The sequence below is a fragment of the Dipteris shenzhenensis genome, chromosome 31, assembly GCF_047967505.1.
Source record: "Dipteris shenzhenensis isolate YYH24624 ecotype China chromosome 31, Dip_SZ_1.0, whole genome shotgun sequence".
NCBI lineage: Eukaryota > Viridiplantae > Streptophyta > Polypodiopsida > Gleicheniales > Dipteridaceae > Dipteris > Dipteris shenzhenensis.
In genome coordinates this window covers 13,982,230-14,010,167 of record NC_141626.1, presented here as the reverse complement: position 1 = coordinate 14,010,167, position 27,938 = coordinate 13,982,230, and the positions used below count along the sequence as shown (strand labels likewise).

Below are 27,938 nucleotides of genomic sequence, written 5' to 3'. Positions count from 1 at the left end.
ATGCTTGTTAGGAAATAAATTTAGTTGTGTATAGAATGAATTAAGTTTTCTTCTTTATAATATACCGAGTTTTGCTGGTATAAATTTCTGATCTTCATCTCGGCAGACCCCTTACCTTTTCCCTGTCGTCCCCCATGATCTCTCCACCATGCGAGGCCCCTCCTCCCGCTTCAGCATCGCAGCTAACACCCCCAAAATCGAGGTGGACAATCGTTTTCCTCTCAAGAAATACTATCGCACTGCAGACAATATGCTTAAGCAGGTGCGTCTCCTTCCCAGCTCCCTCCAACGGAACGCTCACATCAGTATTTGGTCGAAATTTGAGCCCCTTCACAACAAAATGCTGTTCTGCGAGTCACACTTTGTGCCGTAATTCGCAATCCAATGCCCTTCTCACAGTTTTCGGTGTCTCCTTGGCAGGCCTACATTTATCGGGAAGAAAAGAACATTGTGGAACTTTACATTTTACTTCTTAGGTTTTCCAGGTGCGACTAGCGTGCCTTATGTGTTTTTTGTACTCAGTTGAGGTTGCCAAAACGAGCACTAGGTGATTGCAGTTCAGGCTGTGTGTATATCAGCAGCTTTGGGGCCCTTGATGTAACATACTTGCGATTTCTGAGGCATATGCTGGTTGAGATTTGTACAGTCTGGTTGGTGAAACTATTCCCGAGCATCAGGACTACCGGACATCTTCTGTGAAAGAGAGAGCCGAATACACTAAGGTTTTGATCTCACAAGACTTTTGAGTTTCAAACAATTTCGTGACAGACCGTCTCAACTTTGTTTTTTATGGCCATCTGCAGAAGCTTAAGCAGGTATTATCGGAGCTTGAAAAACTTAAACCTGAGGTTCAAAAGCAAGTTAAAAAACTGAACAATGCAGTTGCAGACAATTCTGGCTCTGAAAATATTGCCACAAGAAAGTATGAGTGGCCTCCTGCGTCAAATGGTAGAGTCTTTCAGAACAGCCACAATGAGAAGGTACACCCAAAGTTAGCTTTCTACGTTGATTTGTGTGCATTTTTTGCCCCTGGATCATTAAATACGTACTCTTGTTTTTTGTCTTTGTATTTTGTGCAGAATGACTGGCTGACCACATCGTATGGGACGTTACAAAATAGTCTGACTAAGCCTTATCAGATAGTAGACCAGCTGAGCAACCTGTAAGTACTGCAAGCTGTAGAACTCGGTAGTTGTTCAGGGTATTTTGTATTACAAGATACGCAATCTCTATAACGGTTTGAAGGCTTTGGAAGTGTACACCTGTATGTGTCTCTAATTCTAAAAACCTATTGGCATGCAATATGACCAAAACTTTGCCTGCTAGACATGCGTGTGATATTAGGGTGATACTCTGTACAGTTAAAGTGCCAATAAAAGCATGCTTGTCCAGAGTCAATGATATCGGTAAGGTGCATATTATCGACCCTCTGCATGGGTATCCAATGGAGCTTGGTGGAAGAATGAGGGAATACGCCAACACAGATTCATGCTTCTGAAGGTTCACCCTATTTTTGCTGTGATACAGCATGTGATGCTCAGTGAGGAACCAAACGTGCTGCATCAGATTCCGTGTGCGGTCCATCTACCTTTGTGAGACAGAACTACTTCTGCTAATTATAACAGTAAGCAAAATGCAGGAGATATAGTACAAACAGAGAAAGGAAACGGAAGAGAACACTCTTATTTGGTAGTTCAATAGAGCTCATATGACAGCTTTCCACAAAGCAAATTGAGGTGTCGTTCAAGTCTGCATTTGTTGGAATATAATGCCTGAATGAGCAGTGCTGTAGAAAAGGCCATTGGGAGCCCTTGGAGCTTAGAAATCGCATAAATGCCGCTTACAAAAAGTAGCATGTTGTGTCATAAATCAGTCCAAAAGTTGGGGATGCTCTTCAAGAATAGAAGCTGGCTGCTGGAAGTCCTTTCCATTTGAGTTTTGTTTCTCAGATATTTGTCCTTATAACCCAGTATTTCTTCAGTTATATACTCTATGTGCTATGACTCATCCATAGGAGGGAGGTCAGCTGTGACAGTCAATTCAGGTACAACATGCTTTTTCAAGTTTCAACAGACACATGGAAAACATTGTGGATCCTTGAATTGCGAGGCAGTTCTATTGGAAATGTGACCTCCCCATCTGTAAGCCCCCATACGAGGAGAGCATGGGGGAGGTGTACTTAGGGTTGATGTGGCTGCCACCTGTGCAGCACATAGGCTGTCATGTGGGCAGCATACTCAGAGAAAAGCAAAGAGGGGACTGCCACATGGGCAACACATAGGCTGCCATGTGGGCAGCACGCAGGAGCATACCTGGATGCCTTTGGAGGCTGCAGGGAAAGAGTCTGGAGCAGATCCAAGGGGTAGAGGAAAGCTCAGCATGGGCGATGACATCAGCAACAGTTTGGAGCCGGTCTGCACAAGTAATCGAGCGTGGGATCTGAGGACAGCATGGCAAGAACCTGCAGGAACATCCTGGGCAGGTGGTGCCTGCTGTGCAGAGCTGTACAGAACTATGGCAGGGCATCCAGGGGTTGGAAAAGGTCTAGGAACAGGCCGGGACATGTCTAGAGCAGCTTTTAGGGAAGCCGTGGGACAGGGTAGATCTGCCTGGGCCAGTGGCTTTCTGCTACATGGCCAGGTAGGGCTGCAAAGGGGGCAGAATTCACAGACTCCCACTCGGTTTTACAGACTAGGGGAGTGGTTGGCTGGGTCGGTTCATATAGATCCCCAATTGACTATTTTGGGGGGCTACCAGCCCTTATAAAAAGGGATCCCTTGGGGCTCATAAGTCATCATTGCAGCAGCCTTCAAGGAGTAGTTTGGAGCAGCAGACCAGCAGGGCTTTGGGCCATCAGTCAGAGGGACCAGAGAGAGCTGAGTGCTGCAGACAGCTCAGAGAAGGGCCTCACCCTTGGCTGTCTTCTAGGGCGGCAAGGTGCGGGGATTAAGGAAGCAGTCATTGAAGATGTGAGCCTTGATCACTAACAAGTTGTATGGAGCATCCATATCTACAAATAATATTTTCGAAGACAAACCTGGCAGAGATTATTCTCAAAAGTGATATTTTGCTTAGCCATGTCGAGGGCTTTAAACTTGGCCACAATGTCATGATCTTCCTCCACATCCAAGAATTCTTTTTTGAAGGTTTCTTCGAATTCAGGCTAGGTGGCAGGTTTCAGCCGCAATTTCTTTTACCAAAGAAGTGCTTTGCTTGACATTACCCTACGGCAAGCTGAATTGTCTAGTCATCAGCATAGGTTAGTTTTACTCTTTTATTTTCATTGTAAAAAATTTCGAACTTTAGAACAAAAATCTGAATTTGTATGATTGGACATATTCTAGTCTTACAAAGGTATATGCTTTGGGAAAGCACTGCTTTTAGAATGAGTTCCCCTAAAAGCTAGAAAAAAACAGTTGTCAGTTGCGCCCCCCCTTCTCGACCCCTAGGATGAGTTTCTAGATTAGGTGCAACATCCGCACTCCAAACTTGAAGCCACCTTCCTACAACAATTCAACTCCCTTTCGGGCAGTCCAAACCCCAATTTTCCAAGCGATTTCAAGCTCCTGCACTCCTTTCTATGATTCTTGGCTGAGTTCATCTCAAATGGCGAGGTAGGATGCGAAGGGGGCAGAATTTACAGACCCCAGTCTGTTTGACAGACTGGGGGAGTGGTTGGCTGGGTCGGTTCATATAGATCCCTAGTTGGCTAGTTTGGGGGGTCTATCAGCCCCTGGAAAAAGGGAGCCCTTGGGGCCCATAAGTCATCCATTTCAGCAGCCTAGTTTGGAGCAGCAGACCAGCAGGGCGTTGGGTGTAATGAAGGTGGGAAAAAGATGGATTTTAAGGGGGAAATAGATGGGAGAATAGTAGGGGAAATGTGGGAACTGTGGGGGACTATATAAGTCAACCCAAAAGGATTGTAAGGGACTTTTTGATGTGACATCTAATCCTATCTACTCTCCCTCCTCCTTCCTGCTACCTGCTGCCTACGCTCACACTCTCTCTCTCTCCCTCTCTCTATCTCTCTATCCCCTCATTCTTCTCTCTCTTCCTCTCTCCTTCCCCTTCTTCTCCCTTCCTTCTGCTATTCTCTCCCCATCTCCAAATCTGCCCCTTCCCCCTTCACTACATTGGTATCAGAGCTCCGCTCTCTGGCACCTTGCTTTCGTTGGCTTCACCAACCCTGCATTATAAGCAAGGTACAATCAGCTCGTAGTCTGACAGACGCAAGGCCAACGATACCAGTTGCTACGTGCCTATCTAAGCCTATCCTCGCGTATTCCACAAGCTTTTAAGTTGATGCACAAGCCCACGACCAGTTTGGAGAGCCGCGAAGAGTCCACGACAAATGTTTTCGGAGAGCTCCTCCTCAGCTAGGGCATCCCGTAAAGAAGCAGCCCTGCAAACCCAGCAGGCCCAAGCTACAAGTCGTCGTCCGTGGCATCTCGACCTCGGTGGCATCTTGCTCGTGGCATCGCCGTTCGTGAGCATCTCTGTCACTTCAGCGTCCCTTTTCCTTTTCGTCACTCCAGCGCTCCTACGCCTTTGCCTTGCTCCGCCTGGCCGCCATGCTTCTGTCGCCCTTTCTCTCCGCCCTCTCACCAGGCCGCCGTCGTCTATCATGCCTACAACGCAACCACCAAAAAAAAAACCTTAGTCTTTCCTAAGGTTCCGTTAGCTAGGGTTTAGGGGGGTTGGTTAGCTACTTGGGTTTGGTTGGTTAGGTTAGTTTAGGTCTGGTTAGTTCTAGCTAATTAGTGGATTGGGTTACTTTGGCTAGGTTTAGTTAGGTTAGTGATTGGGTAAGGTTAGGTTTAGTCAGTTTGGCTTAGTACTAACTAAGGTTAAAGGTTGGCTTAGGTTGGTCTAAGACAGTGTCCTAACAGTCCTAAAGGTCTAGGCTAGAACTGTACTAACTACCCTAGGTGTCTTAGTTGTCCTAAGCTTCCCACCCAAAAAAAAAAAAAAAAAAAACCTCTTTTAGGGTACTCCTACAGCCCTATTCTGGGCCTTTCTTAGCCACCTTCGTGGCTCATTTTGAGCCCCGTTTCCAGCCTCTTCACCGAGCTTTCTTCGAACCTCTTCAACGACTGCTACTGACACCTCTCCAGCCTCTACATCGAGCCTTCGACACTCGGCACATTTTCCTCGTGTCACTCATGGCACCCAGGTGTGCACCCCGGTCGGATGAGTCATCTCAGCACGGTGACGATGTTGCTCAACAGGAGCAGATGCCGGTCACAGAGGGTGCATCTCCTTCACAGCTAGTTTCTGCTATGCCTACCGACACACAGTTTCTAGATGCATTGGCCTTGATGCTTCAGGGGGCTTTTCAGCAGATGGGTCAGCAGTTGGGGCAGCAGCTCACCACTGCTATGGCTATGCACGATACAGCTATCACCCAGATGGGTAAGAACATTGGGCAACAGATCACTACCGCCATCAGTATGCACGATAAGGGTAAGCAGCCCGCACCCCAGCACGGGGATCAGTTGGATAGCCAGGGTGATTTTCGTGACCCACACAGGGGATTTATGGCTGATGGCCGTCGCACTTATGATGTTGGTTCTATGCATGCACCCCAGCATGGGGATTATGTTGATTCTGGTGATGCCTTGCCCGTGCCGCCGCCGCCGAGCACTTCTCTTATTGATTCCAGGCCTCCATTTGGCTCGCATATTTCATTGGCTGAGCCGTCCATTTTGGGCCGGCCCATTGGCACATTTTTGCCAACGGCGAGCATGCCTGGATTGGGTGTTGGGTTTCAGGGCAGTTGGGAGAGGGGCCAGTCCTCTTCTCAACCTTTTTCTATGCCACCCACCCACCGAGATGTTTATGGCAGGTAGACTCAGCAGGGATTGCATGCTTCGATGACACCTCCTGTTAATACATTCAGTCAGACTCAGCCTGCGTATCAGGGAGGTAATGCTTTCAGTCAGACGCACTTTATGTATCAGGGGAGTGGTTCTCCTAACCAGCATGATGCTGGAAGTGGGCAGCATGCAAACATGGATGATATGCTTTCAGATGCCTTACGTTCATATAGGGCTTTGCCTGAGGATGTTCGTAATGAGATGCCCTTTTCACAGTATGTGAGCTTCAAGCATGAGTATGCTGGTAGTCACTATAGGAATAACGCAGCCAAAGATGTGAAAGATAAAATCTTTGTGCATAAGTTTAAGGGTGACACTCGCACTCCCAATGAGTTGGAGGAGTGGCTCTCGAAGCTTGAAGATTATTTCCGCTTCTACCCTAAGAATGATGAGGAGAGGATCATTTTTGCTGGCATGCATTTACAGGATTATGCACATACATGGTGGCGTTACATGCGAGAGTCACCTCAGAAGCCTACCACCTGGAAACAGTTCAAGGAGCTTATGGTCACGACCTTCGTCTCGGCCCTGATCCTTGAACAGTACCTTGCTGAATTCTATGTGCTATCACAGACAGGTACGGTCCAGGTGTACTTGCAGCGTTTTTGGAGACTTTCTTTGTTTGTACAGGATATTTCTGAGAAAGGGAAGTTGCTGCGTTTTATACAAGGCTTAGATCCTCTCTAGCTGCTGATGTGAGAGCTCACAATCCTCTAACCATTGAGCGAGCAGCCCAGCTTGCTGAGGTGTTTGAGCCAAAATATGCTGGCAAGTACAAGCATGTGTCACATAGCTTCTATGGTACTGCTTATGATGCTGACAGGAAGACAAATTCTGCTGATTGGATTGATAAGAAACCAGCAGCTGCTTCCTTCCCACGATATCCAACGGTTTCTGGAAGTAAGATGCCATATGCAAAGCCATACAGGCCCATGGATGCAAAGACAGGTGTCAAACCCAGTGCTGGTTTTGGCAAATCAGAAGTTAAACAACATTCCAGAGCCATAATGGACAGTAGGAAGAAGGCAAATTTATGCTTTAGGTGTGGAGAGAAATGGACACCTGAGCACCGAGATGTGTGCAAAATGAAGAATGTCAGCTCAGCCAAACTCAGCATGATAATTGAATTATCTGATGATGATGAAGTGGCTGATGTAGCAGACCCCCATGATGTCTCTCATGAGGAATTGACAAGAGCTCATGATGTAGATGAGTCTCCTGACACAGATGCCACAAAGGGGACTGCTTTTCCTTTTGATCCGGGTGGGGCTATTGAGCAAACCACTCATGTGATGCATGAGATTGATATTCAGCCTACATGTAGCAGGAAAGGCCGTAAGCCAACACTCTCTGTGTTGGAGCATCAACCTACAATGCCTTTTCATGTCAGAGGTGATGCTAATGGTAATGTTCCTGTGGATGATGAACAGATTTATTGGGATGCCCAGTCTACACTGTATACCATCTCACTACATGCCTTGATGGGTGCCAAAAGTGCTGACACAATCAGGTTGAAGGGAATGATTAATGGCAGATCTGTCCATGTATTGGTAGACAGTGGTAGCACTCACAGTTTCATTAATTGTAGAACATTGCAAGATTGGGATTAGTTGCTACAGAGATAGACCATGGTCTGAAAGTGGAGATCGCAAATGGGCAGCACATGATCAGCAGACATTGTTGCCAGGATGCCAGGATCAAGTTTTCTGATCATTATGAGTTTGCAGGTGATCTTTTGGCATTGGATATGGGATCCATAGATGCTGTCCTGGGTTGTGATTGGCTGAAATCCTTGGGGAAAATTAGTATAGATTTGAATGCTTTATCTCTTGAGTTTTGCCACAAGGGTAGAACTGTTACATTGCAGGGCATTGTGAATCAGAAATTGCAGGTCATTTCAGCAAGGCAGCTAGCTAGGGAGCTCAAGAACGAAAGTGCCATTTATGCATTGAATGTCTCTGTACCTCAGGAGGGTGGTATTCCCCATGTGGATAATTGTGAAATGCAGAAATTGCTCTTAGAATTTGGGGATGTGTTTGCTGATATGCCATCTCAGTTGCCCCCAAAAAGAGATGTTGATCATGCCATAGTCCTAGAACATGGTAGTAAACCAATAAACAAGGCCCCGTACCGACTCTCTAAGGTTGAACGGGAAGAAGTGGCAACACAGGTGCGAGATTTGCTTGAGAAAAACTTCATTGCTCATAGCACCTCGCCATTTGCATCTCCAGTACTCCTGGTGAAGAAGAAGGATGGCTCTTTTCGTATGTGCATTGATTACAGAGAATTGAATAAGACCACCATTAAGAACAGGTTTCCTATTCCCAGGATTGATGACCTGCTGGATGAACTCAAGGGTGCTCAGTATTTCACGAAGATTGATTTGAGGTCAGGTTACCATCAGATCAGGATGAAAGAGGGTGATGAGCATAAGACTGCCTTTCGTACAGAAAGAGGATTATATGAGTTTAAGGTGATGCCTTTTGGTTTGACTAATGCACCAGCCACCTTCCAGGCACTCATGAACAAGATCTTACACCACCTTCTTTTCAAATGTGTGCTGGTATTTTTCGATGACATTCTCATTTATAGTAAGGATGCACAGGAACACATTGACCATGTCCGACAAGTGCTAGAAATCTTGAGGATGCATCAGCTTTATGCCAAGGCCAGCAAGTGCACATTTATGGCAGAGGAGGTTGAATATCTTGGTCATGTTGTAAGCAGGCACGGAATCAGGGTAGACCCAGCTAAGGTGAAATGCATTAAGGAGTGGCCGCAGCCACAGCATACCACGCAGCTCAGAGGTTTCTTGGGTCTTGCTTCTTTTTACAGGAGATTCATTAGGCACTTCGCCAAAAGGGCTGCCCCTCTCACTGATTTGCTGAAAAAGGATGCCTTCCAATGGTCAGAAGCAGCACAACTCAGCTTTGATAACCTCAAGGATGCCCTTAGCAATGCACCTGTATTGGTGTGCCCTGATTTCTCACGGTCTTTCGTTATTGAGACGGATGCCAGTGGCAAAGGTTTAGGGGCTGTCCTAAAACAAGAGCATGGTGTGATTGCTTTTGAGAGCAGGAAGTTTAATGCCAGAGGAATGAATTATCATGTTTATGATCAAGAGATGCTGGCAATCTTGCATGCTTTTGCAAAATGGCACCACTACCTGTACGGTAGCAAGATTAAGGTCGAAACGGATCACAGGACACTCAAGTACTTCTTAACGCAGCCTAATTTATCCATGAAGCAGAAGAGATGGCTGGCTGCAGTTCAGTCCTATGATTTTGACATTGAATATAGAAAGGGGAAAGAGAATGTGGTTGCTGATGCCTTGTCCAGGATGTGGTCATGCAAACTGTCTGCCATTTCCACGCTTCATCAGGAGTGGATACTTGGGATTCAGGAGGAATACATGCAAAATTCTGATGCAGCTCCTATTTTTGTGGAGTTACAGAGTCCGTCCAGCCAAGGACATGTTCGATTTCAGCTCCGCAACGGACTGTTATGGTGCAGGGACAGAATTTATCTTGTGCCAGACTCCAAGTGCAGGTTGATGGTATTACAGGAAGTGCACTCATCCCCTATGTCAGGGCATACGGGTATCACAAAAACATATGAAAAAGTCAAGGAGAGCTTTATTTGGGATGGTTTGTGGCGAGATGTGGTTAAGTTTGTCAGTGAATGTTTGCCCTGCCAACAAAATAAAGTGGACAGCCGGTTACCCGCAGGCCTTCTGCAACCGCTACCCATTCCTGAAGGCAAATGGACTCACATTGCCATGGACTTCATTACAGGCTTGCCTTCTACAGATAAGGGTTGGGATAGCATATTTGTGGTGGTTGACAGGATGACTAAGCAGGCCCATTTCATACCGACTAGGACTCGGTACTCCGCTTCACAGGTTGCCTGGCAATTCATTGAGTATGTGTTCAAGCACCATGGTTTTCCTCAGGAGATTGTCAGTTTAAGGGATGCTAAATTTATGGGTCACTTTTGGCAGGAGTTATTTACTGCAGTTGGTACTTCCCTTGCGCCTAGTATTGCTTATCATCCACAGATGGATGGACAATCAGAGAGGGTGAACAAGTGGTTGGAGGAGTATCTAAGGCATTACTGTCATGACACGCAGAAGTCTTGGGACAAATGGTTAGCATTGGCTGAATTTTGCTACAACAGCACCAAACACCTCTCTATTGGCATGAGTCCATTCGAGGCTATGTATGGATGCAAAGTGGGAATGCCTTCCAGGGTTGCAGACTTGGCTGTGAAAAATCAGCAAGCAAGGAATGATTTGGAGAGTATGGATGCCCTTCTGCAGTTGGCTAAGAGGAATATGCAGGATGCCCAAGCCAAGCAGAAGAAGTATGCGGATGAACAAAGGAGGTACTTATCTTTTGAAGAAGGGGATTATGTGCATTTACGTCTCCATAAGAATCGATATTCCTCGCTGAAAGGTAATACCAACACAAAGCTTGCCCACAGGTATTATGGTCCCTACAAAATCATCCGCAAAGTTGGGTAGGTAGTATATCAGTTGGAACTACCCAGTACCTCCAAGATCCATAATGTTTTCCATGTATCCTTGCTGAAACCACATGTCGGACAGCATGTCCAGGTTCTTCCTGAGTTGCCTCCTATGGATGAAGAGGGCCACATAATCTATGTGCCGGAGCAAATCAAGGGCTTTAGAGATCATGTACTCACGAACAAAGCCTACACAGAATATCTCATCAAATGGAAAGGTTTAACGGAAGATGAGAATTCTTGGCAACCTGAGAGCATTGTGCAGGACTACCCCTATCTCCTACAGAGCTGATCCTTCTCATCCAGGGCAGCCTCTTGGAAATTTTGAGGGCAAAATTCTTTGGGAAGGGATGGCTGTAATGAAGGTGGGAAAAAGATGGATTTTAAGGGGGAAATAGATGGGAGAATAGTAGGGGAAATGTGGGAACTGTGGGGGACTATATAAGTCAACCCAAAAGGATTGTAAGGGACTTTTTGATGTGACATCTAATCCTATCTACTCTCCCTCCTCCTTCCTGCTACCTGCTGCCTACGCTCACACACTCTCTCTCTCCCTCTCTCTATCTCTCTATCCCCTCATTCTTCTCTCTCTTCCTCTCTCCTTCCCCTTCTTCTTCCTTCCTTCTGCTATTCTCTCCCCATCTCCAAATCTGCCCCTTCCCCCTTCACTACATTGGGCCATCAGTCAGAGGGACCAGAGAGAGCTGATTGCTGCATACATAGCTCAGAGAAGAGCTTCACCCTTGGCTGTCTTCCAGGGCAGCAAGCACTCACTGCCTCACATGGCTGTGGCAGGGATAGCTTGGAGGTGTGCGTGCAGGCTTAGGGATCTAGAAGTGCAACAGAGGTAGGAGGACATCATATTTTGGTAATTACAAAGGACCACGCTTTGGTGGGTAGTTCATCTCTTGGCTTAAGGGTACTCTTCCTCGACCTTTGATTGCAGCAGTTTGGAGAGCTAGAGAGATCCGCAAAGGTGGTACGTCAACTCAACCACTAAAGCCACTCCAGTCAGTACAGCAGGACCAGGATATTTTCCTCACGACGAGTCTCCCTCCGTCCCTACCACCAGTACGACTGATGATCATCGCATTGAGCGTCTTCCTGGCTGATCACTCCCCAGCAAGCATCCCTATTGTCTGAGCCAGAAGATGGAGGAGGAGCTTGAGATTCAGTTCCTTCAGATCCGTATTCATGAGCCGTGCATACTGAAGTCAGCACCTCCTTTCAGCATGTAGGGAGGCCTTTTTCATACACCAGTTCTAATTTCAGCAGAAGGGGATGTTATGGGCATCTAGATTCCACAACCTGTGGCATGCTTGGGTGTCAGCAGCCACATCAGTGCAGCCAGCCAGTCTGCGTAGCAGACAGCACGCTACATCAGCAGCCATGTGGCGGATTGCCACGTGGCAGATGGTGATTTCAGCAGACCCGACCCAAGGTGGCCTATAAAAGGCAGCCCCCTTGGCCATTCTTTTCATCTACTTTGAGGGCCATTCCAGGGCAGCAGTCTTCAGCCAGCAGCAGGGTTCCAGGTGGATCAGGCCAGCGATAGGGCGGCAGCAGAGCAGCTCCCCTCCACACCTTCTACAGGGTTACCTACAGGCACCGTTCAGTCCTGACAGCAGCAGTAAGGGATTTGCAGCAGTGCAGCCCTCAGGTCATATATCTACAGTGAGGGATCTTCCCCTCTATACATTCTTTTCCCATCCTATTGTAGTGAGGGTTTAGTCTCTTCGTACAGTACTTAGTCTTTCAGTTATGCAGCCTATTGGGCAGACAGTTATTCAGTTATCCTTTCCTCTTCGGAGGCCCCTTATATTCCTCCCTCAAGACTATCACACTCAATCCAGAGTTCCACTAGTGCAGTATTCTGTCAGTTCAGCTAACATTAACTCAAAACATATTTGATATGGCGAAGTATGGATTGATGACTGTCCAATTCTTTAGATGCTCTCGTTTTTGCACAAGTAGGAGTGCCTTTAATCTCTCAATTTTGTAATTTAAGCCTATTACTGCTATTTTACAAGAAAAGTAATGAAGAAAATCCACTCTGTCCTATGTTGTAGTCGTTATGTCTTTGGAACTTCGGCTTTTGGTTTTTTCCCACCCCTTATTTTATTATTATTATTATGTTCAGTAAATAAATAACTAACTAATTAAGATGATGCTAATGATTTTTTCCTATGGTCGGGTTGGTATTTCATTTGTTTTCTTATATGTACATTGGTTTATCCTTGTTTCGTTATTTTAATAAATAGGCTAATGATGTTTTCCTTTTGTTTGGGGTGGTGTTTCATTTGTTTTCTTATATGGATCTTTGTTTTCTTGTGTTAGCATTAGTGTTTCTTTTGTTTTTGATATTTAACCTAATTTAATTCTCTCTCTCTCTCTCTCTCTCTATATATATATATATATATATATATATATCTTTTACTTATTTTTTGCTTTGTTTGTTTGTTTGTTTGTTTTTGGCTATCGAAGTTCTGGTTGTTTTGGTTGGGATTCAAAGCTTAGTAAGCACTGGGTTTACACAAGAGATACCGTAATCTTTCGAAACCCATATAGTATCAAAGGGTTGGGTATTGCTGAGAACATAAGCGTAGCTTTGGTTACTAAGTTATTATTATTATTATTTTTCTCATTTACTCATAACTTTGTTTCGCCTTACAGAATTTCTTCTTTTCTTTGTTCTTTTGCGTGTTCTATATAAAATTTAATTTGTAGGATTGGATATATTCTAGTCTTATAAAGGTAAATGTACTAGAGTAGACTAGATAAGAAATACCTAGAAAACCTATGATCTGTCCTCACAGTAAAAGCACTACTATAAGAGATAGGCACAGGACATGTGGCACATCGGCAGACTGCCACATCAGCAGGTCTGGCCACGAAGCCAGAATGCCACATCAATAGGTTGGGTCAGCAGCCAGCTTGGTCGGTGACACATGGCACAGTTGGCAGTCCACAGGTCTAGTTGGGTTAGTTATGCAGGTCCCAGACTGGGTTGGCCAGTAATTGGCCTTATTCCTATAAGTACATCCATTCCACTCTCATTCTTGGATCTTCTAGTGTAGCAGCAGTCCCTCCAGGTTTCCCTCCTTCAGCAAGAGCCTCCCCCAAAGAAGCAGCAGCCTCTCCAGTGGGGGATCCACCTCCAGCAGCATGCCACAGGGCAGTAGCAGTAGCAGTAGCATCAGCAGCACTACCTTCAGCTACAGTAGGTGAGTCCACGTAGCCGCTCTAGGTAGCCCTGCAGCAGCCCCAGAATTCCACACAGCTGTCTCGGGAGCAAACGCAGCAGCAACAGACAACGTAGCCGTTTCAGATCCTACCTTTCATGGGATCGATTAGCCATACAGTCCCAGCGATAGCCTTGGTGTTGGAAATGGTTAGGTGACCTCCCTGTTTTTAAGCCCCCATATGAGGAGAGCATTGGGGGGGGGGGGGGGGTGAACCTAGGGTTTCAGAAAATACCTGAAGCCTTCTGGGAGCATGGATCAGCACTGTGGAGTAGGCGACTGGCAAAGGCATGTCCAGGAGCAGGGCAGTGGCTGGATGGAGCTCCAGCGGAAGGTGATGAGGCTGCCACAGATGACGTCCATGTAGAAGCAGATGGCAGGGCATTCGAGGTGTGGATCTGCCTTGGAAAAGGAGGAGCTGGAGCAGCACACATGGCATAGCATGGAAGGGTCTATTGGCAGGTGTCGGCCTGGTTAGACAGGCTGGTTGGGCTGGGTATAGCCAGCCAACCAGGCCTACTTATAGGCTGGGCACAAGGCTGGTCCCTGCATGGGAAAGTGGGCCAGTCGGCCCTAGTTTTGAGAGCCCTTAAGGGGCAGTTTTGGAGCAGACTAGGTCGGGACAGGCAGAGGGCTGGTCGGCCACATGCAGGTTTCTGGTTAGTTTTTTGAGCAGGCCCTTGGGCCTATAAAAGGTGGCCCTTGGGGCCTCATACAACATCTTTTGGAGCAGCCAATCCACCAGCAGCAGGAGAAAGAGACCTTGAAGCTGCAGACCTAGCTCACAGGAGGCTGCCCACCTAGGCTGTACCTAGGCAGTAAGGTGGAGAGATCATGGACGGACAGAGATCACGGATGGACAGAGAGTCTACATATGCTCAGTGGAGCATGCGGGCTCAGAGATCTAGAGGTGCTAGGTATGTAGCAGGAGAACCTTTTGGTCTTGTATCTTGTCCAGCTTGTGTTAGAAATGAGGAGGAAATGAATCACTCAATCCTCCACCCAAGATCTCTCCAACTCTTACACACTCAACTCAGATAGATGATCACAGATGCAACAAACACACACTCAGAAATAACAGCAAGTATAGACGGAGAGAGAGTATATTCATCCACCGGATGTTGGGCAGAAAATGGCTCCAAGGGAGCAATACAAATCACAGCAGGGTGCTGGAGAAAACTGATGAACTCTCTCTCACAAAACTGTCCCAGATCTGAGTGCTGAACACTGCCTTGGAGAAGGGCTTTCTGTAATGCACTGGATGCTGGGCTGAATGCAGAAGTGGGCCTTTTATAGGCTCTGCCCAGGCCCCTTCAAATGACCGACCAGCAGGGTCGGTTACCCTGTCTGGTGGCCGACCATAGGGCCCCATAAACCGACTAGGGTTGGCCGTGGTCGGTGGTCATGGTTGGGCCGACTTGGCCAGCCACAGGCCCCTATATAGGGTGCCCTGGGCGGCCAGTCTGTGCTGCTGCTGGTGCCTCCATGTGAGGCCTAGAGCCCCCTCATACCTGCTGTTGCAGGCTGCGACCAGCCCTCTGATGCCTGCCTAGGTCTCTCCCCGGACCAACTACCTCTCATTGCCCCTTGTCCCCTCAAATCGGGGGCTCACAGGTGGGCACAGTGAGATTCTAACAACCCGCCTCAATGTCACAATTGTGGGCCAATCCCCATATGTCTGATGAGGTGCTCCATCTGTTGTCGAGGAAGTGCCTTCGTGAAGAGGTTGGACAAGTTGTCGGCGGTCGGGCAGTACATGAGCTCGATCACGTCGTCGATGATGAGCTCTCGAACAAAGTGGTAATGAACTTCGATGTGCTTGGTCCGTGCATGGAACACTGGATTTTTGGCAATGGCTATGCAACTTTGATTGTCGCACATCAGCATTGTTGCGTCGTCCTGACTCACATCCATGTCCTCCAGAATCCACCTCAACCACAGTGTCTCACAAGCTGCTATACATGCGGCTCTGTACTCTGCCTCGGTAGATGAAAGGGCCACTGTGGGTCGCTTCTTACTCAGCTAAGAGATGGCACCAGATGCAAGTAAGAAGCAATACCCTGATGTTGATCTTCTGGTGTCAACATCACCCGCCCAATCACTGTCACAAAACCCGCCTAGTTCGATGCCTTTGGTGTAGGTGATCCTGTAGGTGCAAGTACCCTTTAGATACCTCAGCACCGGTAAACCTGTATCCCAATGACTCTTCCTGGGAGAAGCAGAGAATTGGCATAATAGCCCAACTGCATAACAAATAATAGGTCGAGTATTGGTAAGGTAAAGCAAGCTTCCTACCAATCGTCGGTACAAAGGAGTATTGACCGGCTGAGATGTGTCGTGAACACTTAGCTTGAGTCCAACCTCCATGGGAGTTACTGCTGTCCTGCAATCCTCCATCTGAAATCTCTTTAGAAGTTCTCTGCAGTATTTCTCTTGTGAAATGAAGATCCTGTCTTTGGCCTGCTTCACTTCTATCCCAAGGAAGTAGTGTAATAACCCAAGGTCAGTCATCTCAAACTTAGTCATGAGTAGCTCCTTGACCTAGGAAATCTTCTTGACATGGTAACCTGTCAAGATAAGATCATCAACATAGAGAATGAGTACCAATCGCAACCCCTTCTCAATGAACAAGTAGAGGTTTGCCTCAGAAGGGCTCCGACTAAGCCCTATCTTCTGAAAGAATACATCTATCCTTTGGTACCAAGCTCCGAGGGCCTGTTTCAGCCCGTATAACACCTTCTTCAACTTGTAGACCTTTAATGGGGACCTTGGATCTTGAAAGCCTTGTGGCTGCTCTACGTACACCTCCTCCTCCAGGGTTGCGGACTTCACATCCATTTGAAAAATAGGCCAATGGAATTGGGCAGCAAGGGCAATCACTGTCCGGATAGTAGCCATGCGAGCTGTGGGAGCAAAAGTTTCATCAAAATCCATGCCTTCAGTCTGAGCAAAACCTTTGACCACTAATCTTGCTTTGTACTTATCCAAGCTGCCGTTTGATTTGAATTTAAGTTTGTATACCCACTTAGTGCTGATGACTTTCCGTCGCGGGGGCCTAGCCACTAAGTCCTAGGTATTGTTCTTCAGGATAGCATCCATCTCTGCTTGCATGGCAGCCTGCAATTCTGGATTGTCCTTTGCCTCCTTGAAGGACCTTGGCTCTTCAAGCTGAGCCACCAACGCAAAGTTCACGAATGGGGTCTTCTTAAGACGTTGGGACCGACGCAATCCGGAACTGCTACTCTCAGGTAAATTGGTTATCCGAGAGTCTTCCAATGTTCTTAGGTACCATTGGGGCAACCTCTTCTGCTTCTTAGTGGGAGGAGGAATTGGAAGTGCTTCTGGAACATCCTGCTCTTCCTCAGTACCTTGTGGAATATCAGCTTTCGATTTCGCCACCTCTTGGATGGTCAACCTGGGGCGGGGTGGGTTCGGGGATTGAGCAATCTCCTCCTCAACGTGAGGCTCCTCCTGGGGTTTAGATTCCTTTTCCTTGAAGATGACATCCCGACTGATAAGGATCTGCTTTTTTACTGGGTCGAAGAGTCGATAGGACTTGGATTCTTCGGTATACCCAACAAAGATACATTTTCTGCTTCGAGAATCAAGCTTGGTCCTCTCTTCCTTGTGCACATGCACCCATGCGTTAGAACCAAAAATGCGAAGATGAGTGATAGAGGGCTTCTTACCATAAAATGCCTTGTCCTTGACGGCCTTCATCTTGGTCTTGTTGAGGATGTGTACTGCTGTATTGACAGCTTCACTCCAATAGGCTTTAGAAAGGTTCCTCCCTCGTATCATAGCAAGCCCTGTCTCTGTGGTGGTTCTGTGCTTCCTCTCGTCTACCCCGTTCTGCTGAGATGTACGTGCTGTGGTGAGTTGTCGCTTGATCCCATGCTTGCGACAAAATGTGTTGAACTCATCGGAGGTAAATTTTCCCCCCCTGTCTGTACGGAACATCTTGACATTCTCCCCTGTCTCCTTTTCAACTCTGGCCTTCGAGTCCTTGAATTTCTCGAGAGCTTGTGACTTTTTAGCCAAGCAATACACTTAGGTCATTCTACTGAAATCATCCACAAAGAGAAGTGAGTACCTGGATCTTGCCCACGATGCTGTAGACATTGGGCCACAAATGTTGGCATGAACCAACTCAAGTGGTTTGCTGGCCTGAAACGAGGCCTCTTGTGGGAACTTGTCCCTGTGCTGCTTGCCTTCTAGACAAGCCCTACAGACACCATCATTGCCTGTAATGGGTGGAAGTCCATCCACCATCTTCGACTTTGACATTTCAGCCAAGGTTCCATAGCTGGCGTGATCGAAGCGCTCATGCCAAAGTTTGGACTTTACGTTGTCTCCATGAACCAACATTGCATTGAGGCGGTACAGTCCGTTTTCTTCGACTCCTTGGGCCACCATCTGTCCATTTGCTTTGGATGTCACAGTGACCTTGCCGTCCTCAAAGAGAACTGACATGTTGTTCTTGTCCATTTGACTTACAGACAGTAAGTTTTTGCAAAGGTTGGGTACATAAAGTACTCCAGAGATATCCTTCTTCTCTCCCACGGTCGTAATGAAAGGAATGCTACCAATGCCCTTCACAGGACATGTTCGGCTATCCCCGACAGAAACTTTGGAATCCGGGTATGTACTTTCCATGGTTTTGAACCAAGTCTTTTTGTTAGACATGTGCTTTGAAGCTCTGCTGTCAACATACCAACCCTCTTTTCCTTCATTGATTGCATACGCTGAACAATGTTCACTGATTAAAAACAACTGTCATGTCGTCACATTGGCAGAATCATTCTTAGGCTCTTCTTTGATCCTGGCTTCTCTCTTCCGCTTCTGATCCGCCTTCTTCTTTCGGCATTCTTTGGCGGAGTGGCCAAGCTTTTCACAATAAAAGCACTTCATTTTCTTCTTTTGGTCTGCGTCCTTTGACTTCTTGAATTCCTTTGACTTGCCTTTTTCACGCTTGTCTTTGGCCACTAATGCCTTTTCATCGGTTTGCGTAAAGAGTTTCTCTCGAGCCTCCTCCTGAAGCAATAATGGGCCAAGCTCCTCAAGGGTGAGTGGCTTAGTCCGTCGACCCGTAGTGACCGTAGTCACAAAACTTTTGAAACTCCGTGGCAACTTGTGGAGTGTGAGCATCGCCAATTGACTTGAGTCCACCTTCTGACCAACCGCTGCGAGCTGGTCTCGCATGACTTTCACCTTTGTCAGATGGTCATGCACAGTATCACCCTCGTTCATATCAAGATTATAAAGTTGATGCTGAAGAGTAATGATACGGGCTGTATTGTCGGTTTCATACAGCTCCTTCAGTATGGCCCACGTCTTTTGAGATGTCTCTGCCAACTGGATATGAGGGATCACAACATCTGCTGTCGTGCCAATTAGCATTGCTAAGGCTTGAGCATCCCTCTCCTCCCATGCACTGAGTTCATCCGCATCTACTTCAAATAGAACATCACCTCTTTTGTCCACAATGTCCTTTGGCTTCACCTCGGTCCCAATCACTATCTTCCACAGCTTCCGTGCCACCAGATGGCTTCGGATCTTGACTTTCCAGATTGGATAGTTCGTCCCATTGAGCTTTCCAGCTTCACCAAAATTGGGAATGAATGAAGAAGGAAGATGACTAGAGGAGGAGGAAGGACGAGTAGTGGGTGTAGAGGCTTCTGAACGCTGATCCATCTCGGTGAATAGCAAACTGAAAAACTGAAGCAAAAAGATGTACTGACCTCCCGTGCTAGCCTGAGCTGAAAACGGAATCGCCTTTCTGCCAAGGGACTCCTTCCTTCAAAGAGTGATATGATGAAGAAGAGTTGAAAGCCTAGTGCTCTGATACCATGTTAGAAATGAATCACTCAATCCTCCACCCAAGATCTCTCCAACTCTTACACACTCAACTCAGATAGATGATCACAGATGCAACAAACACAGACTCAGAAATAACAGCAAGTATAGATGGAGAGAGATGCAACAAACACACACTCAGAAATAACAGCAAGTATAGACGGAGAGAGAAAGTATATTCATCCACCGGATGGTGGGCAGAAAATGGCTCCAAGGGAGCAATACAAATCACAGCAGGGTGCTAGAGAAAACTGATGAACTCTCTCTCACAAAACTGTCCCAGATCTGAGTGCTGAACACTGCCTTGGAGAAGGGCTTTCTGTAATGCACTGGATGCTGGGCTGAATGCAGAAGTGGGCCTTTTATAGGCTCTGCCCAGGCCCCTTCAAATGATCGACCAGCAGAGTCGGTTACCCTGTCTGGTGGCCGACCATAGGGCCCCATAAACCGACTAGGGTTGGCCCTGGTTGGTGGCCTTGGTTGGGCCGACTTGGCCAGCCACAGGCCCCTATATAAGGGTGCCCTGGGCGGCCAGTCTGTGCTGCTGCTGGTGCCTCCATGTGAGGCCTAGAGCCCCCTCATACCTGCTGTTGCAGGCTGCGACCAGCCCTCTGATGCCTGCCTAGGTCTCTCCCCAGCCCAACTACCTCTCACTGCCCCTTGTCCCCTCAAATCGGGGGCTCACAGGTGGGCACAGTGAGATTCTAACAGTTTGTGGACGGATGGTAATATAAAGTGTTGCTTCTATATTTTTCTCTGAGTGTTGTCTATTTGCTAGTCTGCACACACACATGAATGTTGTGAAGTACACACACTTGATGAAGCATTGATTCCATAGTGAACACTTCCACGTGTAATTCCTGGGCTGACTTATCAGTCTTCTGCTGCGGGATATCCTCTGTGTCAGAGAGGTCACTTTTCTATAACACAGGTTCATAGTCTTAGCATAATGTTTAGAGGGATTCAAAGAAGCCCTCTTTAATGAGGAAGAACATATTTACAGGGGCCTTTAATTGGTGATTGCTAGGATAAACGTGATGTCCCCAATCATCTCTCCCTCTCTTCGTAGTTAGTATAGTTATGGAGAGAGTACTCCAACACCTTACCCATTACATTGGTACCAGAGCCTCAAAAATTTCTTCCCTGAGATTGTGAGTACCACCAAGGGGGTAGGGAGTGGTGGAAGGACACCCCCTTTGTGCCTTCTATAGCAGGTAGTCTCTCCTTGTCTTCCCCTTCATCCTTTAGTCTCGGTGGGAGATCCAGATAGCACAGCTAATGCATGGTGATGACTGCTCCGGCTTGGAGGGCGAGACAGACTCCACTTAGGGCCACGTGGACATGACTATCCCTTAGCTCTTGCAAGAAGTTGTAACATGTGAGCAAAGAGATTTTCCAATTGCTGAGCATGCATTTGCATCATGACTTGGATCATAACAACCATGCCTAAAAGGAGAGACCTATGCCTTTGTTGGTGGATGTATCGCTAGTGGGATACTAGCTGTGAAGGATCTGCCCAGGAGGCCGGAGAAGAACATCTCCGAGCTGACTAGGAGGCTAAAGAAGAATGTCTCGGCGCATAACAGAAGGCTAAAGAAGCCAGAAGATCACTTTATTTTTTTTTCAAAAACGAGACTTCTATTAAGTAAGAAAGAAACCCGCTAGAGCAAGCTCTGTGCGGAAATACACCATGCTAAGCATGTAATAAAAAACACCTCAGAGGAATGAGGTAGAAAGAAACCAAGGTTGAGGCTGAAAATGCCGTCTCAACCCTGTAGAAGTCTCAGCAAAGAAGGGAGAGTCTCTCCAATCTTTGAGAAAAGTAACTCTCCTAGAGGAGGCTGCTCGAGATGATCCCTGCATGGTCGCCCAAATGGCCATCAGAGTGTGTATCGTATCTATCCAAGTACTGGCCAAGATCTGAGAAGGGTGAACCTGAGAACCCTCCAAAGCCTCAGTGCATCTGGCTCTCCAAATGTGCCATGCTGCAATGCTAGCTAGGATCTCCCATGGAGAGTCGACCGAGGGTCGACCGAGGAGTGAGCAGCCTTGAAAAGAGTGGCCGAAACATCCTCTAGAGAGCACGACTCCACAAGGTGTCGTCGGATGTGAAGAGCCCAAGAGGAATCAAGTCTCTCAAAAAATACCTGGGGCCCTGAAAGAGTAAGCCAAGCCACTGATCCCCAGGTCATATAGAACGGTAGGCGAACAAAAGTGCTGAAAAGTCTTGCAATCCCCTTCCATATGATGCTCGCTTGTCTGCAATCCCAAAGGCAGTGCTGTATTGTCTCCAAAGCAGAAAGGCAGCGAGGGCAAGAAGGGTCAGCTCCGAACCTGGATCTCCAATGGTTTATTGCTATCCCACCATGAATAGAAAGCCAAAAGAAGAGAGTGATTTTTCTATTCCGGTGGGATTTTCAGAGTCTCTGCCAAAAATTTTTTTGCAAGTCAGCAGGAATTTGAAAGTTCTCCCAATGATCAGCTCTGGTGGGCCTCCAACCCCTACAGCTGAGCTGGAATTTCCTGGCATTACTGACCGTGTAACGAAAGAAGGGGATGCCCTTCTCTCTGTGCCCTTCATCTATCCATTCCCATTCCCTAGGGTCCCATTGCAAAAACTTAATTGGGACACCTCCATAGAGCCACAGCCTCCATGAGCCAAGGGCGAGGAGAAGCGGGTCAGGATCGAAGTACCACTGTGAAAGAGAGCCATGCTCCATGAAGCCCACTATCCTGACTGGCTGAAACGGTACCTCCAACAAGATATCGTCTGTGGATCTGGACAACCTGCCCCCCGAAGAAACATAAAAAACTAAGGCATCCTCATGTGTGTCAAGAAAAGCAATCACCTGTAAAGGAACTCCCAATCTGGAAAATGCCCCCATCCAGGTGGAGCAAGTAATAGGCAAGTCATCTGTGTCCACCCAATCCAAGGGCAAGGTTGCATCAATCTGTTGGACTCTCCCTGCACTCCCTCTGAGATTAAGAACCATCTGGGCCTGTTGGTCTGTAGGAAGCTTCTTGAAGGCTTTCCGTGCTCCCACTGTAGGTGCAGGGCCCCTCTCCCATCTTGGCCACTGCATGTAAGGAGAAGCTTCAAGTGGTCTGCCAAGCTCATCCAAAATCCTGTCATTCTACATGGGTCCATGATATTCAAACCCCCTTCTCTTGTAGGAAGAATCAAGGTCTCCCAAGCCACCCTGGCTGTAACATGAGTTGTGCCATCTAGACCGCTCCATAAAAAGTTTCGTACAGGCCTCTTAAGCTGAGTGATACAATCCCTAGAGTGGCACCAACAAGAGCATACAAACCATGCTGTGGCTAGAAGAACTTGGTTAACCACCACCACCCTGGAGCCAAGTCAAGTTTGGCTGAGCTCCAGAAAAGGAGCTTTCTTCTGATGCTTTCCAACACCGGAGCAAACTGTTGTGAAGGAGAGATGCCCACCTCAACCTGGCAGCCCAAATATCTGACGGAGACGCCCCTCTGTACCCAAGTGAAGCCAATATCATTACCAATCCGGGGTGTCATCCTCGCAAATCCAAAAACCACTGGATTTATGCCAATTAATGTGTGCACCTGCAGCCGTGCAAAACAATCAAGCAAAAAAGATTGACCTCCACTATTGTCATTGCTCCAAGCCAAAGTAGTAGAGCTTGATAGACCAGTTCCACCTCTAGTCAGGTCGTCTTTTCCAAGAAGTTGAACTCTGACGGATACGATGGAAAAACAGAACCGTTATTTCTCTTATCTTGAGAGCTAATTTTCCGTTGTGGAAACGCAAGATAATGAGAAGTGCATCTTGGCTTCCATCGACTTGTTAGGTGAAGCTGTCACTTGGTGGCACAAGTGGCGCACAGAGCATTACAAAGACGCCTTTAGCTTGCTATGATTGGGTGGAGTTCATCAAGGACATCCAAGCTCAAATCTTGCCACCTCAGTAGATGCGTCCAGTTCTTTCAGCTAGTTCAAGGGGCCATGGAGTCAACCACTATGCAAACCGTTTCACTCGAGTGGCTATTTAATTGTAGGTGTCAGACAAGGTCCGGATCACCAATGGTCTCAGGTTTGACATTCAGTGGTATGTTGGCAACTTCATGCCAGGCCCCTTTCCCATCAGCGGTCAACTCCCTGCTTGTAAATCTTTCTTTCTTTCTTTCTTCCTGCCTTTCTACTCTGTTTCCTTTCCATTTCTCTGGATTTCTTTCCTTTCTCTTTCTTCACATTTGCCTCGCCTCCTTTCTTACAAGTTGAAATGATCACTGTATTTGTTCTCTTTTCTCTGCAGTGATGTTTATCAAAATTTTATTCTGTTAAAGGGACGGTGGATAGCTATGTTTTGGAACCTGTGCATTGAGGGCGTTTGCGCATTATTGATGCTTTACTGCACCACCATTTTGGAACAAGTATGTGTAGTGTATAACAGAAATATTGTTTTTTATGTTGCAAGTGCAGATCATTGACCTTACCCCCCCCAAAGGATGAGACACTGTTGAGGCACTCTTTTTTGGGGCCAAATGGTCTTCGTGCTCGCTGGGATACGCCCATCTCACAAGCCAGGGTACCATAGATTTCACCCTTGATATATTGTACTGTCTGTATACTTTTATATATGGCTACTGTAATGAATGTGCTTCTTGCTGCAGGTTCAGTACCCTAGCTATATTGATGCATCACCAATAGAGATTCCAAGGTTTGATGTTTTTGCCTTCTAGCTTCTATTGGGGGGAGTAACAGACGTCGTTTTAAGATGGGCACCGTGCCCCTTGTCTACAGGGCAAGGTCTTTTATGCTCAGGGCCAGTTTATTTTCTGGTCAAGTTATCGTATGTTTGTATGCGATCATGTTGTCAGTTTTTGTCTAACTGGGGTGTCTTACACATGCATGTGAATAAAGCTTGGACCAGGACTGGAATAAAGTTGTATCAGTTGAAGTTCCAAGCTCTTTGGATTTAGAAGCAGAATCTACTCTTCAAAGGGAATCTGATGCAAGGCCAGTTGACATTGCTTCTCAACTGAGCTTGATAACTCAACCATCTCCTCCCCCTGTTGCTGCACCTGTACACAATTTACCAATGAGTTTTGAAACGCTGGAGCCTTCTAAAGCAGTGGATCATGTGCCACCCTGGAAAGTGGCTGACCCATTCCCAGGGCCTGTATCAACATTGGCAGATGGCTTGAAGCAATCTGAAGGTCCAAAGCATTTATACATTGTAAACAAACAATACCTTTTCTCAATTCACCTATTTCAATAGACATAGCTAAGAAGACTTGGAGTGTGTGTGTGTGTGTGTGTGTGTGTGTGCTTGACTGTGTGTTATATAAATACACCAACGCGCACGCATGCACGCACACACACACACACATACACACAGTGCACACACACACAAAACACATAATGTTTGTACTATATGTGTGTGTTTTTAAAAAAGGGGGGGGGGGGGGGTGTTTGTGTGTGTATGGTGATCCAAAGAGACGTTGATTGGATTCCAAGGCCCAATGTTACTGAGTGAAAAGGTGGATTGTTCTGGCGTTTTTTCCTTTGACTGAGTGATGCAAGTCTAGAATGACTGAGTGAAAATTCAAAAGGTGGATTGTTCTGGCGTTTTTTCCTTTGATTCATTTGCATAATAGAAATTTATGATGTGTTGGAATGGCTACATAATCTATCGTGCAGTCGGCCAAGATGATGGATGAGTTCTTGAAGCTTGCAAAGCAGAACACAAACAACAACATTGAAACTTGTGGGGTACTTGCAGGCTCCTTTGTAAGTATTGGCAGTGTTCTGAACTCAATAGTTCTGTTATTGTTGTGTTGATAATACATTGTTCTAAAGAAGTCTCACATTTGATGTTGAAGGCATATTTAGGAGGCCTCTTGCCTCATACTGTTCTGGCTGGCTGCAGAGAAATGCTACATTCTATGTGACAGCTCTCATTATTCCCAAGCAGCAGGCCACTTCAGACTCGGTAAGCAAAAGTATAGAGTATTTCTTTACCTACTGTGTAAAGAGCATGCATGGAACTTCGACTATGAAACAGTGTTAAAGAAAATACTGAACAAAATTATGCTGCAGAATATAAGGCCAGTTGCACTGTTTGGGTTCCATGGCTGGATGCTTGTCACTCTTACAGTATTTGCACGTCACACTTGAGCCTTGGCTCAGTTTTCCCCTTCTGCTTCAAAGGACACTGCAAAAAGCTTAGTGTGTGGTTTGTCGATTGGCTAGACAAAGCTTGTTTGGGTTTCGGTCTTGAAAACTGGTATCTAAGCCTCCTTGGCCTGCCCGCTGCTTGGATAATCTGCTCAATAAGCAGACCATGGTTGTCCTGCAGGTCTACAATCTAGCTGGCATCTGCTTCATTTAATTTTGTAAACTGGGGGATAGCTCAATGTTTATTTGTTTTGCCTATATCCCGTCATTCAAATTCACAAAGTCCTAGGGATTTCCTATCCGTTAATCCGCTGGGACGCACCTTTTGTGCTGTCCCTGGAGCAGAGGGTCTCTATTTAGCTACTCAGTATATAGGCTGGGGATCTGCTGTATTGGCCTGCTGTTCCTTTTATTGCAACCAGCAATCTATTAATTCGTGTATGTCCTTTGTAGCCTTTATTAATTTGGCTTCCAACAGCAGGCAGTGTGTCCTAGTTGTAGATATAAACATGTGCCATTGCCAATGGAAGAAGCAGCTGCTGTATTCATGACGACTACCTGGGATTCACAGTTACCATTTCTTATGTTCCTTGCAGAATTATTGGGGGATGTACTGTGTGTATGTTCCTTGCAGAATCATTAAGGGATGTACTGTGTGTGAGTTCCGGCTGTTGCTATGCTTCTTTCTTTCATGAGATATCTGGAGTATAGGTCTTGGGCTAATTTATTCTGAGATGTGTCAACTGTATCTTGGAGTTACAGTGTCAAACAGTAAATGAGGAGGAGATATTCGATTGTCAAGACAAGCGTAATCTCTTCCAACTGGGATGGATACATGTGAGGACATGTTTTGCTTTATAAATTGTATCGATTGGCAGAGAGAGGAACTGAATATAAGTCGTCTTGCTCGAATTTCATCTGCATCAACAAAATGATAGAAGTGTTGTGCTTTTTTGTTTTTGGGGGGGGGGGTTCTCTCTCTCAAATACGAGTTTATTGCAGGAACTTAACTAACAGTCAGCTTTTTTATTTACAGACTCATCCAAAACAGACATGCTTCATGTCCTCGGTCGATCTGCACACTCACTATTCTTACCAGGTGAGCTATAGCCTGCTTTGCTGCAGTATCGTTGCATTTCGAATTTTCTGCCTTGCTTCAATAGTTCTGTAAGTATGCCCAATGGTTATGGCGGAAGTTTTTTTTTGGGGGGGGGAACTTCATGACTAATAATTAGACAGGTTGGCCTTTTTTTCAAGTCACTGTAAAAACGATATGCATCTCCCATGTTTTTAAAACACACTGCTTGCTTGTTTCCCAGGTGATGTTACCAGAGGCCATTGCCATTGTAATGGCACCTACTGATACCACAAGGTATTCTTTAAAATTTTTGCCCAGTATAATGTGTTGATGCTTTTAAAAGTTATGCTAACCTTTTCATGTGATTCACAGGAAATATGGCATTTTCCGGTTGTCTGACCCTGGGGGTGTCAAGGTTATTCAAGGTTGTCAACAGCGCGGATTTCATCCACATGAGCAACCTCCTGATGGGAGTCCAATTTATGAACACTGTGGGCATGTATTATTGAGCTCAACATTGAAATACAAAGTCATAGACCTTCGCTGAGCTGTTTATCCTGCATCAATAATGCATTGTTTGAGACCCCAGTTCTTGGGTTTTCTTAAATTGGAAAGGACTTTCAAATCCAGCATCAATGTAAACTTTAACAAGGTCCTGCTCCTTGTATATCTATGTAAACATATATGTTAAAGCATTATACTGCCAAGATGTGCTTGGGTGCTGCAAAATTGTAAGTGAAAGCACCCTATCATCTAAGTTTGCTATGGTACCATTGAGAGATTTATGACTCTTTGGAGTGGAGCTTTATGGTTGCATTCACATCAATTTAATAATGATGTTACTATCCATTTGTATGAAAATTGGGAAAAGAATTTTCTTGCAAACTTCACATTTGTGGTTCTTCACGGTGTTTTCATATCTCTGATAATAGTTGTGGCATTGAAGTGGGAATCTTGCTCTTTCATCATTCTTTTCTGTTTGACAAAAAGATCCGTTAGTGTACCAGTATCGTTCCATTAAAATAATTTCTCCACTGTCCACTGCATTGTTAGATGAATTGCATACTCAACACTGTTCAAACGATGGTTCTTCTTGAGGATGATTGTGCTTGAAGACAAGAACTTGATGATACTTTCGTAGAGCTAAGTGCCAATGTAATGGGGCCTAGCAGTGTTGATGGTTGGAGTTCTCGAAGGCAGACCTAATGC

At 46.3% G+C, this 27,938-nt stretch overlaps 1 protein-coding gene and 1 pseudogene across 1 annotated transcript; both read left to right on the top strand.

Annotated features, from left to right (window-relative positions):
* On the top strand, positions 1–27,580 carry LOC147881067 (AMSH-like ubiquitin thioesterase 3). The gene is made up of 14 exons (XM_087402301.1): positions 1–262; positions 421–485; positions 647–722; positions 804–980; positions 1,080–1,162; positions 23,954–24,059; positions 24,145–24,191; positions 24,395–24,710; positions 25,175–25,264; positions 25,404–25,466; positions 26,414–26,488; positions 26,688–26,750; positions 26,971–27,023; positions 27,102–27,580. The coding sequence occupies exons 1-14, from the start codon at positions 149–151 to the stop codon at positions 27,274–27,276; spliced, it is 1,503 nt and encodes a 500-aa protein (XP_087258427.1). The 5' UTR covers positions 1–148; the 3' UTR covers positions 27,277–27,580.
* On the top strand, positions 6,272–14,083 carry LOC147881068 (uncharacterized; annotated as a pseudogene).
* Positions 27,581–27,938: the final 358 nt, after the last annotated feature.

What these genes read in the sequence shown, in the direction of transcription:
- LOC147881067 (XM_087402301.1), top strand. Translation starts at nt 149, where the DNA reads ATGCGAGGCCCCTCCTCCCGCTTCAGCATCGCAGCTAACACCCCCAAA. An exon ending in TTACTTCTTAGGTTTTCCAG is followed by an intron (nt 486 to 646) that starts GTGCGACTAGCG and finishes AGATTTGTACAG; the next exon opens with TCTGGTTGGTGAAACTATTC. An exon ending in CGCCCATCTCACAAGCCAGG is followed by an intron (nt 24,060 to 24,144) that starts GTACCATAGATT and finishes TTCTTGCTGCAG; the next exon opens with GTTCAGTACCCTAGCTATAT.